This window comes from Anolis sagrei, chromosome 11 (assembly GCF_037176765.1).
Source record: "Anolis sagrei isolate rAnoSag1 chromosome 11, rAnoSag1.mat, whole genome shotgun sequence".
In the NCBI taxonomy this organism is placed as follows: domain Eukaryota; kingdom Metazoa; phylum Chordata; class Lepidosauria; order Squamata; family Dactyloidae; genus Anolis; species Anolis sagrei.
The window spans coordinates 21,531,364-21,547,582 of NC_090031.1; the positions used below are offsets into that span (position 1 = coordinate 21,531,364).

General features: G+C 45.0%; 1 protein-coding gene across 1 annotated transcript in view; it reads left to right on the forward strand.

The window, feature by feature from the left end:
- Nucleotides 1-16,219, forward strand: part of KSR1 (kinase suppressor of ras 1) — a 214,573-nt gene that overhangs the window by 166,703 nt on the left and 31,651 nt on the right. Inside the window, exons 6-9 of the mRNA XM_067472008.1 lie at nt 8,815-8,875; nt 10,558-10,641; nt 13,289-13,350; nt 13,481-13,587. Coding sequence (XP_067328109.1) covers nt 8,815-8,875; nt 10,558-10,641; nt 13,289-13,350; nt 13,481-13,587 — 314 coding nt within the window. The remainder of the gene's footprint in view (nt 1-8,814; nt 8,876-10,557; nt 10,642-13,288; nt 13,351-13,480; nt 13,588-16,219) is intronic.

A 16,219-nucleotide genomic window follows, 5' to 3' on the forward strand; every position in this document is an offset into this window, starting at 1 on the left:
AAAAATGGGTTTATATATCTGTGGAATGGCTGGGGTGGGGCAAGGAGCTCTTCCCTGCTGCAGTTAGGTGTGAATGTTTAGCTGATCACCTTCATTAGCATTTGAAGGCCTGCCTGAGTCTGGGAAAATCTGTTGCTGGGAGGTGTTAATCTGTGCCTGGTTTTTTCCTCTCTGTTGTTTAGCTGGGGTTCGCAGATTCTTTTTGCACGGTCTGCCAAGGCTTTAATGGTGCTTCTTTTTTGACTTGGGTGATGGTTGGAGTTTTTATGTAGATATCTATCTGTGTGTGTGGGCTTTCTGTAGACAGTGTGACCCAATTGTTGATCTGGTTTGCGGATGACTAGGACATCTAGAAAAGGCAGTCTTCCTTCCTTTTCTTTTTCCATAGTGAACTGGATGTTTGGGTGGATGCTGTTCAGATGTTCCAGGAACCTGTTGAGTTCTTCTTCTCCATGGCTCCAAATGGTGAAGGTGTCATCCACATATCTGAACCATATCGTGGACTTTTTGGTTGCTGTCTCCAGGGCTTGTTCTTCAAAGTGTTCCATGTAGAAGTTAGCTATGACCGGGCTGAGAGGGCTCCCCATAGCTACTCCATCTTTCTGTTCGTAGAATTCATTGTCCCACTGAAAGTAACTGGTGGTAAGGCAATGGTGAAACAGAGCCGTGATGTCTTCTGGGAACCTCTGGTTGATGAGTGCCATGGTGTCTGCTACCGGGACCATGGTAAATAGAGATACCACATCGAAGCTGATCAGTTTGTCGTTTGTATTTAGCTTGAGATTGCTGATTTTTTCTATGAAGTGGGCTGAGTCCTTGATGTGGTGTGTAGTGAGCCCAATATGGCTTTGTAACTGTGCAGCAAGAAATTTTGCTAGGTTGTATGTGGGGTATACATAAATCATTTAACACACAAATCCACTCCTGTCTCCTATACTTTTTTGGTTAATTGCCTTAATTTGGAAAGGGAGAAAAAGCCTCCCCCCCCCCCCCCCCCCCACTGAACATGTATATTTTTGTCGCATCCAGCGTCTTTAGACATTGCGTGCGTATGCCTTTGTCCATTCTCTCAAGGACGTCTCCAGGCTCTTGGCAAAATGCTCTCGGATGTGCTCTGATGTAGGAGGTAGTCAATAGCAACAGGCTTACCTGGCTACAGCCGTAGCAGAGAACAGCGCATTCTCCTTGCTGCGTGGCTGAAACCACCATTTTAGTTTTCTGCTCTGCTTCTGAGCAACATTGCATCATGGAGGCATTGGAACAGAGGAAGCTGCTTTAATAATCATAATAATCATAATAATACTTTATTTATATACCGCTCCATCTCCCCGAGGGGACTCGGAGCAGTTCCCAGGTAACATCACAAAACATACAAAGTAAAAAACATAACCATAAGATTAACAAAACAAAATATAAGCATAAAAATTGCCGCTATAACACACATATATTAAAAGAGGAGGGCGACTAAAATGATCAACGGTCTGGAGAACAAGCCCTATGAGGAGCGGCTTAAAGAGCTGGGCATGTTTAGCCTAAAGAAGAGAAGGCTGAGAGGAGACATGATAAGGGCCTTGTATAAATACGTGAGAGGGTTAGAAGTCATAGGGAGGAGGGAGCAAGCTTGTTTTCTGCTGCCCTGGAGACTAGGACGCAATGGAGCAATGGCTTCAAACTACAAGAAAGGAGATTCCATCTGAACATGAGGAAGAACTTCCTGACTGTGAGAGCTGTTCAGTAGTGGAACTCTCTGCCCCGGAGTGTGGTGGAGGCTCCTTCTTTGGAAGCTTTTAAGCAGAGGCTGGATGGCCATCTGTCACGGGGGTGCTTTGAATGCAGTTTCCTGCTTCTTGACAGGGGGTTGGACTGGATGGCCCATGAGGTGTCTTCCAAATCTAGGATTCTATGATTCTATGAAATACGCTTGCAGATAAGCAACCAGTCCTTTCTTACACAGTCGTAAAGTGAGAAGAGCTCAGTTTGTAACTTTAAGGGTGGTCCATGCCTTAGTCACCTCCAGATTGGACTACTGTAATGCACTCTACGTGGGGCTGCCCTTGAAGACGGCCCGGAAATTTCTGTTGGTTCAACAGGCGGTGGCCAGGCTATTAACTGGTGCTCCTTACAGAGAGAGGTCAACCCTCCTGTTCAAGGAGCTCCATTGGCTGCGGTTCATTTTCCGGGCTCAATTCAAGGTGCAGGTGCTTACCTACAAAGCCCTAGACGGTTTGGGACCCATCTACCTGCATGACCACATTTCTGTATACGAACCCACACAATCCCTTCGTTCATCTGGAGAGGCCCTGCTCATGATCCCACCAGCATCACAAGCGCAATTGGTGGGGACAGGGGACAGGGCCTTCTCGGTAGTAGCCCCACGACTCTGGAACTCCCTTCCCAAGGACATCAGGCACTCCCCAACACTGGCAGTCTTCAGAAGGAGCTTGAAAACATGGATGTTCCAGTATGCCTTCCCAGAATAAGGAATCCCAAGCAATTGTCCCTAATGCACTTTATGAGAAAGTTAGAATTGTCTGCACACCCTTCCATTCCCAAAATATTCAATCTACCTCCCTGGACATGCCCAGCATTTTTAGAATTTTAACTACTACATTTGGCCCTGCCACAGGTTTTTAACAGTGTTGTGCTTTTGTTATTGTTTTATTGCTTATTGTGTGACTGCATCTCCGTCTATGACCCCGCACGCTCTCTTCGTTCATCCGGAGAGACCCTGCTCACGATCCCACCTGCGTCGCAAGCGCGGCTGGTGGGGATGAGGGACAGGGCCTTCTCTGTGGTAGCCCCCCGACTCTTGAATTCCCTCCCCAAGGACATCAGACAAGCCCTTACATTGGCAGTCTTGAAGACCTGGCTATTCCGGTGTGCCTTTCCAGAATAGGAAACCCCAGCAACACGTCCCAAAAGCACTTTATTAGAGATTAAGATTGTCCACATATTGCACTTATCCAAAATCCTTATAGAATCATAGAATCATAGAATCAAAGAGTTGGAAGAGACCTCATGGGCCATCCAGTCCAACCCCTGCCAAGAAGAAGGAATATTGCATTCAAATCACCCCTGACAAATGCGTGAGTCCACAGTGCTCTCTGGATACAGGTGGGCCAAAACTAACAAAATGAAGTTCAACAGTGACAAATGCAAGATACTCCACTTTGGCAGGAAAAACGAAATGCAAAGATACAGAATGGGGGACAATGCCTGGCTCGAGAGCAGTACGTGTGAAAAAGATCTGAGTCCTCGTGGACAACAAGTTAAACATGAGCCAACAATGTGATGTGGCGGCAAAAAAAGCCAATGGGATTTTGGCCTGCATCAATAGGAGCATAGTGTCTAGATCGAGGGAAGTAATGCTACCCCTCTATTCTGCTTTGGTTAGACCATCCAGCCTCTGCTTAAAAGCTTCCAAAGAAGGAGCTTCCACCACACTCCGGGGCAGAGAGTTCCACTGCTGAACGGCTCTCACAGTCAGGAAGTTCTTCCTAATGTTCAGATGGAATCTCCTCTCTTGTAGTTTGAAGCCATTGTTCCGCGTCCTAGTCTCCAAGGAAGCAGAAAACAAGCTTGCTCCCTCCTCCCTGTGGCTTCCTCTCACATATTTATACATGGCTATCATATCTCCTCTCAGCCTTCTCTTCTTCAGGCTAAACATGCCCAGTTCCCTAAGCCGCTCCTCATAGGCCTTGTTCTCCAGACCCTTGATCATTTTAGTCGCCCTCCTCTGGACACATTCCAGCTTGTCAATATCTCTCTTGAATTGTGGTGCCCAGAATTGGACACAATATTCCAGATGTGGTCTAACCAAAGCAGAATAGAGGGGTAGCATTACTTCCCTCGATCTAGACACTATGCTCCTATTGATGCAGGCCAAAATCCCATTGGCTTTTTTTGCCGCCACATCACATTGTTGGCTCATGTTTAACTTGTTGTCCACGAGGACTCAGATCTTTTTCACACGTACTGCTCTCGAGCCAGGCATTGTCCCCCATTCTGTATCTTTGCATTTCGTTTTTCCTGCCAAAGTGGAGTATCTTGCATTTGTCACTGTTGAACTTCATTTTGTTAGTTTTGGCCCACCTGTATCCAGAGAGCACTGTGGACTCACGCAATGGTGGATCTGGACCAAACTTGGCACAAATACTCAATATGCGCAAATGTGAACACTGGTGGAGCTTGGGGAAAATAGACCTTGACTTTTGGGAGTTGTAGTTGCTGGGATTTTTCTGCCAAAGTGGAGTATCTTGCATTTGTCACTGTTGAACTTCATTTTGTTAGTTTTGGCCCATCTCTCTAATCTGTCAAGATCGTTTTGAATTCTGAATTATATCACTCAGCACCTTTTAATCTGTACCCAGTACATTTGCCCGGTCTAGTTTTATTGTGTCACGGTGTGCTGTTTTTACTGTTTACTGTTATTGCTTTAATGTTTTTGATTTGCTTTTGGTTTATATATAATTGTTATATTGTTGTTTTATTGTGGCCTTGGCCTTTGTAAGCCGCATCGAGTCCTTCGGGAGATGCTAGCGGGGTACAAATAAAGATAATAATAATAATAATAATTATTATTATTATTGTTGTTGTTGTTGCATTGTATTGTTGTCTGTGTGTTTTTGTTAATGATGTACTTTGGGCTCGGCCTCTTGTAAGCCGCACCGAGTCCTGCGGGAGATGGTAGCGGGGTACAAATAAATGTTTATTATTATTATTATTATTATTATTATTATTATTATTAAGAAGGTTTTCCAAACATTTAGCTGCAACCTGCTTCTATTCCTTTTGCACCCAATTTAATATTGGAGAGTGATAATTTAGGCTGCCGTCTAATGCTGGCAAATCCACCCTCTCCGATTATTCCTTGCTTGAGAAAAGCTTGTGAAATTCAAGGGGTCTGCATAAGTCAACAAAAGGTGCACCCACAAACATGTGGTTGAAAGCAATTGATTGGTGGGAGATGAGATCACTTCTCTAGCATTTCCAGCCAATGACTGGCTGAGCTGGTTTTTGGCTTCATGAAGTCCTTACAAAGCAATGTCTGGCTCCATCTAGAGTCAAGACGAAGAACAGACTGCAGGTGGTTTCGGAAGTGCTTCAAAAACAAAGGGATAAATTTGTGGACATCATAGCTAAAGATGAGAAGTCTACATAGGGACCACCAAACGCAGCGTTGCCCAAACACGAATCAAGGAACATGAAAGGCACTGCAGACTACTTCAACCAGAGAAGTCAGCCATAGCAGAGCACCTGATGAACCAACCTGGACACAGCATATTATTTGGAAGGATTCCTGGGAAGGAATCCCACTGGAGCATTGCAGCGCACCCAAATACCTGGGAGTCACTCTGGACCATGCTCTTACCTACAAGAAGCACTGCCTGAACATCAAGCAAAAAGTGGGTGCTAGAAACAATATCATACAAAAGCTGACTGGCACAACCTGGGGATCACAACCAGATACAGTGAAGACATCTGCCCTTGCGCTGTGCTACTCTGCTGCTGAGTATGCATGCCCAGTGTGGAACACATCACACCATACTAAAACAGTGGATGTGGCTCTTAATGAGACATGCCGCATTATCACGGGGTGTCTGCGCCCTACACCACTGGGGAAATTACACTGCTTAGCCGGTATTGCACCACCTGACATCCGCAAGGAAGTAGCAGCCAATAGTGAAAGGACCAAGGCAGAGACATCTCCAGCTCATCCCCTGTTTGGGTATCAGCCAGCACGCCAACGACTTAAATCTAGACATAGTTTTCTAAGATTTACAGAGACACTCGCTGGAACACCTCAGCAAGCGAGAGTCCAAAAGTGGCAGGCTCAAACCCAGAGCCTCAACCAATGGCTGATACCAAATGAGAGACTCCCTCCTGGGCACACAGAGGACTGGGCGACTTGGAAGGCATTGAACAGACTGCGCTCTGGCACCACGAGATGCAGAGCCAACCTTCAGAAATGGGGCTACAAAGTAGAATCCTCGACATGCGAGTGTGGAGAAGAACAAACCACTGACCACCTGCTGCAATGCAACCTGAGCCCTGCCACATCCACAATGGAGGACCTTCTTGCAGCAACACCGGAAGCACTCCAAGTGGCCAGATACTGGTCAAAGGACATTTAACCAGCTACCAAACCCACAAGTTGTGTATTTTTCTGTTTGTTTGCTTTGTTCTGTTAGACTGTTTGTTCTGACACGACAAATAAATAAATAAAATATAAATAAGCATATTATTTGAGAACGCAGAAATGCTGGACCACTCTCACAACCACCATGTCAGACTACACAGAGAAGCCATTGAAATCCACAAGCATGTGGACAATTTCAACAGAAAGGAGGAAACCATGAAAATGAACAAAATCTGGCTACCAGTATTTAAAAAAACCCTGAAATTACAACAGCAAAACAACAGAGGGGAAACAATCAGGCACATCTAATCACCTCTCAACAAAAGATTGCCCCAGGCACTTCCAAGCCATTAAATGCTAATCAACGTGGTCAGTTGAAACATTCACACCTAGCTCCAACAGACAAGAGTCCTTTGTCCCATCTTGGTCATTCCACAGATATATAAATCAATTTTTCCTAGTTCCAACAGACCTCACTACCTCTGAGGATGCTTGCCACAGATGCAGCGAAACGTCAGGAGAGAATGCCTGTAGAACATGGCCATATAGCCCGAAAAAACCTACAACAACCCAGTGATTCTGGCCATGAAAGCCTTCGACAATCAGATGGTTTTCTCTGTAATAGGCAATAGGTAAGGTAAAGGTAGTCCCCTGACATTAAGTCCAGTCATGTCTGACTCTGGGGTGTGGTGCTCATCTCCATTTCTAAGCCGAAGAGCTGTCATTGTCCGTAGACACCTCCAAGGTCATGTGGCCAGTATGACTGCATGGAGCGCCGTTACCTTCCTGCTGAAGCGGTACCTATTGATCTACTCACATTTGCATGTTTCCGAACTGCTAGGTTGGCAGAAGCTAGGGCTGACAGCGGAAGCTCACGCTGCTCCCCGGAATCGAACCTGCGACCTTTCGATCAACAAGCTCAGCAGCTCAGTGCGCCACTGCGCCACCAGGGGCAGTAAGAGTGCCTAAAGTTTCTGAGAGCTTCAGTTCAACCATGTTAAAGGCCCTTGCTTGAGTGGTGATGGCCTGATCATCAGCATAGATGATAATAATAATAATAATAATAATAATAATAATAATAATAAATCATCTTTGTACCCTGCCACCATCTCTCCAAAGAGACTCGGGGCAGCTCACAGCAGCACTCCAATTGCCACACACAGACAGCAATACATAAACACAACCACAATGACACATGTGCGATCAACAGTGCATACTCTCCCTTCTGGCAATGGCTGCTTATTTGTGTAAATCAGGGGTCCTCAAACTTTTTAACCCGGGGGCCAGTTCACTGTCCCTCAGACCGATGGAGGACCGGACTATAGTTTTTTTAAAAAAAAAAATCAATTAAAAAATCCCTATACACATTGCACATATCTTATTTTGCTGTGTGGAAGGGCCCGTAGAGGGGGTTCTTTCTAGACCTCTTTAGGCAGTAATTCCAGGAGCAGAGAATGGGAAATCTTCCTATTTCTAGTCTGAACAAAATCTGGCTACCAGTATTTAAAAAACTCTAAAATTATAACTGTAAATAAAGAACAACACTCAAACACAGGGGAACTCCATACAAGAAACAATCAGGGCCAGCTAATCACCTCTCAACAAAGGATTCTCCCTAAAAACTGTCAGGCTACGAAATGGCAATCAAGGTGGCCAATTGAAACATTCATACCTACCTCCGACAGACAAGAGTTCTTTCTCCCACCCAATTTTCCTGGTTAAAGGTTTTCCTCTGACATGAAGTCCAGTCGTGTCTGACTCTGGGGTGTGGTGCTCATCTGCATTTCTAAGTCGAAGAGCCGGCGTTGTCCGTAGACACCTTCAAGGTCATGTGGCCGGCATGACTGCATGGAGCGCCGGGGCAGCCTCCCTTGGCTGGCTTACACTGTCCATCGGGCCTGAAGGATAGCGTGAGCCTGCCAAGGGAGGAGCAGCCCCGTGCGGCCTACATGCGAGTAAAGCTCCTCGTGAGGGGCTTTACTCGCGAGTAGGCCATGCGGAGCAGCTGCCCTTGGCTGGCTTACGCTGTCCATTGGGCCTGAAGGATAGTGTGAGCTGCCAAGGGAGGAGCAGCCCAGTGCAGCCTACTTGCGAGTAAAGCTCCCCGCGAGGGGCTTTACTCACGAGTAGGCCATGCGGAGCAGCTGCCCTTGGCTGGCTCACGCTGTCCATCGGGCCTGAAGGATAGCGTGAGCCTGCCAAGGGAGGAGGAGCATCTCCGTACGGCCTACTTGCGTGTAGGCCATGCGGAGCAGCTGCCCTTGGCTGGCTCACGCTGTCCATCGGGCCTGATGGATAGTGTGAGCCAGCCAACGGAGGGGCACCGTGGGGGGGTGTCGCTCCTCCTCCGCGGGCCGGATCAGGGCCCTTGGCGGGCCGGAAGTGGCCCGCGGGCCGTAGTTTGGGGACCCCTGGTGTAAATATTAAACATGGATGGAGCAAGCATGCTCCCCTGAGGCAGGCCGTTCTTCTGTTTTTTCCCCCATAATTCGATGCAAAATAAGTCTCTCTAGAACTTTGTAGAGATAGCACAACTTGGATAATTGAGATGTGTAGAATATCAAAGCCGCTGCATCCCAGAGAGCTGTACTGTTAATTCCAGTGGAAATCCTCCTTTTCAGTACATTCCAGATGTGAATTGATATGGTGTCTTTTTGTATGTCTTCATTTCTTAGATGTCCCCCAGGGATCCCCCCAGACGGTACGAAGAGACATTGGTTTGGCTGTAACACACAGGTAAATACTTTAATTTATTTATTTCAAATATTTGTACACCGTCCTTCTCTACCCCCGATAATAGCCAGGAAAAGGGCAGTTCTCCTGGGATCCTGGGCAGCCCAACGCAAGAGGTGGAACATTCTTGGGGCATTGCAGTTCGGTTGCTTCAGAAAAGATATAGTTTTTACTTGTACGTGGATTATAACAATGCCAAGGAGGCACTCAGAGAAGAGTGGGTGGAAGAGAGGTGAGCAGCCCAGTTAGTTACTTGCCCTTTATACAATTTACAGCAGGGATCTTCAAACTTTTTAAACAGGGACAAGTTGCAGTCCTTCAAACTGTTGGAGGGCCGGATTATAATTTGAAAATAACATGAATGAATTCCTATGCACGCTGCACATATCTTATTTGTATTTATTATTTATTATTGATTTACTTTACTTCTATACCGCTGTTCTCAGCCCAGAGGCGACTCACTGCGGTTCACAACACACAAGAAACAGCAAAATTCAATGCACCAATATAAAAATCAGTTAACAACCTAATCTAATACACAATTAGTACACAATTACTATAATAACCATTCACTAGCGTCTCATCACTAAAAAACATGATCCAGATTTGTCATCCATTGTTCCATTCCTATGTCATTACCATTCATTGCACTGATTATTCGAACGCCTGCACAAATAGCCAGGTCTTTACTTTTTTGCGGAATACCATTAGAGATGGTGCTAATCTAATGTCTGTGGGAAGGGCGTTCCACAGCCAGGGAGCCACCACCAAGAAGGCCCTATCTCTCGTCCCCGCCAGCCGTGCTTGTGAAGCTGGCGGGATCGAGAGCAGGGCCCCCCCGGAAGATCTCAAAGTCCTGGTGGGTTCATAGGCAGAGATGCGGTCGGATAGGTAGCTTGGGCCGGAACCGTTTAGGGCTTTAAAGGCCAACGCCAGCACTTTGAATTCAGCCCGGTAGCAAGTCGGCAGCCAGTGGAGTTGGCACAACAGGGGGGTTGTATGCTCCCTGCGTCCTTCTCCTGTTAGAATCATGGCTGCCGAGCGTTGGACTAGTTGAAGCTTCCGAGCCGTCTTCAAAGGCAACCCCACGTAGAGAGCGTTGCAGTAATCTAGGCGGGATGTAACCAGAGCGTGGACTACCGTGGCCAAGTCAGACTTCCCAAGGTACGGGCGCAGCTGGCGCGCAAGTTTGTAGTGCAAAAAAACACTTTAAAACAATACAATAATTAAAATGAAGAACAATTTTAACAAATATAAACTTATTAGTATTTCAATGGGAAGTGTGGGCCTGATGAGATAGGATTGTTGTTGTTGTGTGCTTTCAAGTTATTTCAGACTCAGGTTGACCCTGAGCAAGGGCTGGGTAAATGACCTTGGAGGGCCGTATCCGACCCCCGGGCCTTAGTTTGAGGACCTCTGATTTACACCGTCACCCCCTATCCTGGAGAATTACAGCTTCTAGGAACACTGGAGAATTCTGGGATTTTTAACCTGGATAATTCCCCTTCACACAGCAAAGTAAACATCCTCTGCTGTATATAATAATTTAATCACTTGGTGCCTGCCCTACCTTGCAAAGCTGAAATGCATGTATATGTCTACATATCGCATATACCCTTTTCCAATAATATGTTTCCTTCCATTTTTCTTCTTCTTCTTTATGTTTTTCTTTTAATGTCATCCAGATTCTCAACAAAGTCGTGGCTGTCTCAGGTGTGCCAGGTGTGTCAGAAAAGCATGATGTTTGGAGTGAAATGTAAACACTGCAGGTGAGCATGCAATAAAGAAACACGAAGGGCTAAAAGAATATGGGTGAAGTAATTCAAAAGAATATTAATAATATAATAGTAATATTATAATGTAATGCAATATAATACTAATAATAATATGATATTATAATTATATATTTATATTACATGTGATATTACTAATAATATTACAATATAATTGGTATAGTACAATATAGCAATATTTAAAACTGATGTTATACCATGCTAATAATATAATATATTGTATGTATATATACCTTGTAAGCCGCTCTGAGTCCCCTTCGGGGTGAGAAGGGCGGCATATAAATGTTCTAACAGACCTCACTACCTCTGAGGATGCTTGCCATAGATGCAGGCGAAACCTACAACAACTCATATAAATGTCGTAAATAAATAAATAAAATAATTCAGCCATGCTGCCCAAGAGAAAAAAAACCACTCTTTCTGTCATAAGCATTACAAATGTGTCAGTCAAAAAACACCAGCGGGGGATTTCTTTTTTCCTTTTTTCTTTCTTTCTTTCTTTCTTTCTTTCTTTCTCTCTCTCTCTCTCTCTTTCTTGCTTTTGTTTCTCCTTCTCCTTCACTTCTCGTTGCACCAATCCTCGGACCTTGTAAGCATCTTCTCTTCCTCTCCTTCCTTCTCTGAGTTTCCCCTCTCTGTTCTCTTCACCTTATTTTCCTATTCTCCTTGCTTTGCTTTCTTCCCATGCGGCTTTCGCCTTGGCGAGGTCCCGCCGCTAATTTCTTCTCCATGCTTCATTTCTCCTTTTTTCAATTTTTCTTCTGGATGACTGGCTGAGTTTAAAAAAATGAAAATGGTCAACTTCTGCAGGGCTCTTTGAACCTTGTTCATCCCCCCCGGGCGTCTCCTCGCCCGTAGCCCAACCGGGCAGGTCAGTGGCCCCCCTTGAGGGAGGCCCACCCTCCCCACCGTTGGTAGGATCCCAGCGAGATATTCAGTCAAATTGACCTCTTTCTGCCAACCTGGGGAGTCCTGATGTGTCTCAATGGCTTCAAACTACAAGAAAGGAGATTCCATCTGAACATGAGGAAGAATTTCCTGACTGTGAGAACCGTTAAGCAGTGGAACTCTCTGCCCCAGAGTGTGGTGGAGGCTCCTTCTTTGGAAGCTTTTAAACAGAGGCTGGATGGCCATCTGTCAGGGGTGATTTGAATGCAATATTCCTGCTTCTTGGAAGAGAGTTTCACTGCTGAACGGCTCTCACAGTCAGGAAGTTCTTCGCTAAGTCCAGAGATTACAGGTTCTAGGGTTCCAAGAGTACAGGGGACAGGTCAGGATACTGAAAATCCACAAACCTGGGGGAAAACCAGCAGCATCTACCACCAAAATAAGACAAATACTTTTCTCCCGAAGATCAGTCCCAAGGTTACCTCATTATATCAAATAGCTGCAACCTATCTCTTAAATATCCTTAATTGCTCTCACCCATGAACTCTTACTTACATGAACTCTGACTTACTCAACCCTTTAGAACAGCGTTTCTCAACCTGGGGGTCGGTCACGAGGGGGTGTCAAAGGGGTCACCAAAGACCATCAGAAAACAGTATTTTCTGTTGGTCATGGGGGAAGTTTGGCCCAATTCTATTGTTGGTGGGGTTCAAAATGGTCTTTGATTGTAGACAAACTATAAATCCCAGCAACTAAAACTCCCAAATGTCAAGGTCTATTTTCCCCAAACTCCACCAGTGTTCACATTGGGGCATATTGAGTATTCATGCTAAGTTTGGTCCAGATCCATCATTGTTTGAGTTTACAGCGATCTCTGGATGTAGGTGAACTACAACTCCCAAACTCAAGATCAATGCCCACCAAACCCTTCCGGTATCTTATGTTGGTCATGTTCTGTGTGCTAAGACTGGTTCAATTCCATCATTGGTGGAGTTCGGAATGCTCTTTGGTGGTAGGTGAACTATAAATCCCAGCAACTACAACTCCCAAATGACAAAAACAATCCAACCCCAACCCCACCAATATTCAAATGTGGGTGTATCTGGTATTTATGCCAAATTTGGTCCAGTGAATGAAAATACATCGTGCATCTCAGATATTTACATTACAATTCATAACAGTGGCCAAATTACAATTATGAAGTAGCAACAAAAATAATTTTATGGTTGGGGGGTCACCTCAACATGAGGAACTGTATTAAGGGGTCGCGGCATGAGGAAGGTTGAGAAACACTGCTTTAGAACTAAGACTTACATTAACCTTCCATCACTAACTGCTAGTCCTACCACCACCAACCACCATGAACTGCAGAACATGATACATGACACGCCTAAAGGTTTGGAGAGCTTCTGTTCAACCATTTCAAAGCTCCATGCTTGAGTGGTGATGGCACGATCATCAGCATAGATGAAAGCCTCTGTCCCTTTTGGCATGGCTGAGCATTCGTGTGAAGGTTAAACATTGAGTCCGTTCTTCCATTTTCGCCAAAATTCTAGGATAGTAACTGGCTTGTAGTAACTTAGTGAGTTCCCTAGACAAGGATGGAGATTGAATTTCAGTGTCTCTGGTCCCAGCCATAATGTTTTCAGGTCTTCTGGGAAATCCTCCAAAGTCATTTCATGGTCTGTCCATAATGCAGTTACCTTCTATCTAATGTGTCTTTCCTGTCTTACAGGTTGAAGTGTCATAACAAATGTACAAAAGAAGCCCCACCTTGCAGAATTTCTTTCTTACCCAGTAAGTGTGTGTCTTTTTCCCTCTCCTCCATCTCCTCTTTCCTCCCCAGATCCCAGTCGTTTGGTTAGTGATTCCGTGAAACACAGATCCATGTTTTCTTCTTCTCTTTTCTTCCCCTTGTGATCAGTAGTACCGCGATTACGGAGGACAGAGTCTGTCCCTTCTGATATCAACAATCCAGTGGATCGACCTTCGGAACCCCAGTTTGGGACACTTCCGAAAGCACTAACTAAGAAGGTATTGGCTTCACAGAATCTCAAGCAGAATTTGGTTTTGATATCCCGTCTTTTGCTTAAAGATCGCCACCCCCCCTTATCAGGCTGACATGATAGGACAGGCATGAGCAATAAACAATAACAATAATAACAATGTTATTATTGTTTATTGCTTATTGTGTATTTTTGTTTTTGAGGGTTTTTTATTTTATTTTAATTATTTGTACTGATTATTTGTTATTGCCTTTGTTTATTGATGTGCTGTGGGCTTGGCCTCATGTAAGCCGCACTGAGTTCCTTGGGGAGATGGTAGCGGGGTACAAATAAATAAATAATAATAATAATAATAATTATTATTATTATTATTATTATTATGAGCAAACTTTCTAACTTGGGGGGACACATGGTGGGCTGGAGTGGGGTGGGTGGACCAGGAGGGGATGGGTTCTCCCCAAGCCCCACCCTGCCCTTTCGTTCCCTTATTCTCTTTCGGAGGCAGAAAGTGAAGGAAAGATGGGAAATGTTTGAAATGTGGCATAGACATCCTGTAATAATGTGGCATTAAGAGCCACATCCACTGTTCCAATGTGGTGAGATGTGTTCCACACTGGGCATGCACATTCAGCAACAGAGTAGCAAAGTTCCAGGGCAGATGTCTCCACTGTGTCTGGTTGTGATCCTCAGGTTGTGCCAGTCAGCTTTCGTATGATAATATCTCTAGCACCCACTTTCTGCTTGATATTCAAGCAGTGCCTCTTGTTAAGTCAGAGTATGGTCCAGAGTGACTCCCAGATATTTGGGTGTGCTGCAATGCTCCAGTGGGATTGCTTCTCAGGTAATCCACAGAGTTCGAGATTCTTGTCTGTTCTCAAGGTGAAAGTACATACCTGTGTTTTAGATGAAAAAGAAATCAGATGTATTGTCGAAGGCTTTCATGGCTTGAATCACTGGGTTGTTGTAGGTTTTTCAGGCTATATGGTCATGTTCTAGAAGCATTCTCTCCTGACGTTTTGCCTGCATCTATGGCAAGCATCCTCAGAGGCCATCAAATGCTAATCAAGTTGAAACATCAAGGTGGTCAGTTGAAACATTCACACCTAGCTCCAACAGACAAGAGTCCTTTGTCCCACCCTGGTCATTCCACAGATATATAAATCCATTTTTCCTAGTTCCAGCAGACCTCACTACCTTTGAGGATGCTTGCCACAGATGCAGCAAAACCAAAAAGAGGTCCAAACGTTTGGTCAGGATGAGATGATGGATGGGAGAGAAAAGCTTTATCCATGAGACCCCGTCTTGTCTACTCCTGATATAATAATAATAATAATAATAATAATAATAATAATAATAATAATCAGGCAGAGCACCTGATGAACCAACCTGGACACAGCATATTATTTGAGAACGGAGAAATGCTGGACCACTCTCACAACCACCATGTCAGGCAACACAGAGAAGCCATTGAAATCCACAAGCATGTGGACAATTTCAACAGAAAGGAGGAAACCATGAAAATGAACAAAATCTATACACCAGTATTAAAAAAAAAAACCTCTAAAATTACAACAGCAAAACAACAGAGGGGAAACAATCAGGCACATCTAATCACCTCTCAACAAAAGATTGCCCCAGGCACTGCCAGGCCATCAACTGCTAATCAAGGTGGTCAGTTGAAACATTCACACCGAGCTCCAACAGACAAGAGTTCTTTGCCCCACCCTGGTCATTCCACAGATAAACCAATTTTCCTAGTTCCAATAGACCTCACTACCTCTGAGGATGCTTAAAAATTTACATATAATATAAACCATATAAAAGCAATAAAACAATAAAAACCATAAAACACAAGTCCTCAGCGTCTCATCTCTAAAAGCATTTTTCCGTCGCATCGTCCAATCATTCCGTGGATCTCAATTAGTCTGTTGAGATTCATAGAACTCAACAGATAAATGCCTGCTCAAACAGCCAAGTTTTGACTCGCTTTCGAAATGTTAGGAGGGAGGGGGCCGATCTAATATCCTTAGGAAGGCCGTTCCATAGCCGAGGGGCCACCGCTGGGAAGGCCATGTCTTTCGTTACCGCCAGTCGCATCTGCAAAGAAGGCGGGACTGAGAGGAGGGCCTCACCAGGCGATCTTAAGCGCTTAGATGGTTCATAGGGAGAGATGTAAAGGTCAACTGGGCCATCTTGAAACATGGTTCTCATGTTCCCCCTCTAGCTTATCTTCTCCCAGCTAAACATTCCCCAGGAGGAAAGGAGGAAGGAGAAAGAGAAGGAAGAAAGGAAGGAAAGCTGGAAGAGTAGGATGAAATGAAGGAAGGGTAGAAGGGAATGAAGGGAGGGAGGTGAGGGAAGGGAGAAGGAAGGAAGGAAAGACAAAATGGATGGATGGAAGGAAGGAAGGAGAAAGAGAGGGAAGGACAGGTCAACTGGGCCATCTTGAAACATGGTTCTTATGTTCCTCCTCTAGCTTCTCTTCTCCCAGCTAAACATTCCCCAGGAGGAAAGGAGGAAGGAAAAAGAGAAGGAAGAAAGGGAGGAAGGCTGGAAGAGTAAGAGAGAGGGAAGAAGGGAGGACAGAGGGAAGGAATTACAAAAGGGTGGGAAGGAAGGAAGGAAGGAAGGAAGGAAGGAAGGAAGGAAGGAAGGAGAAA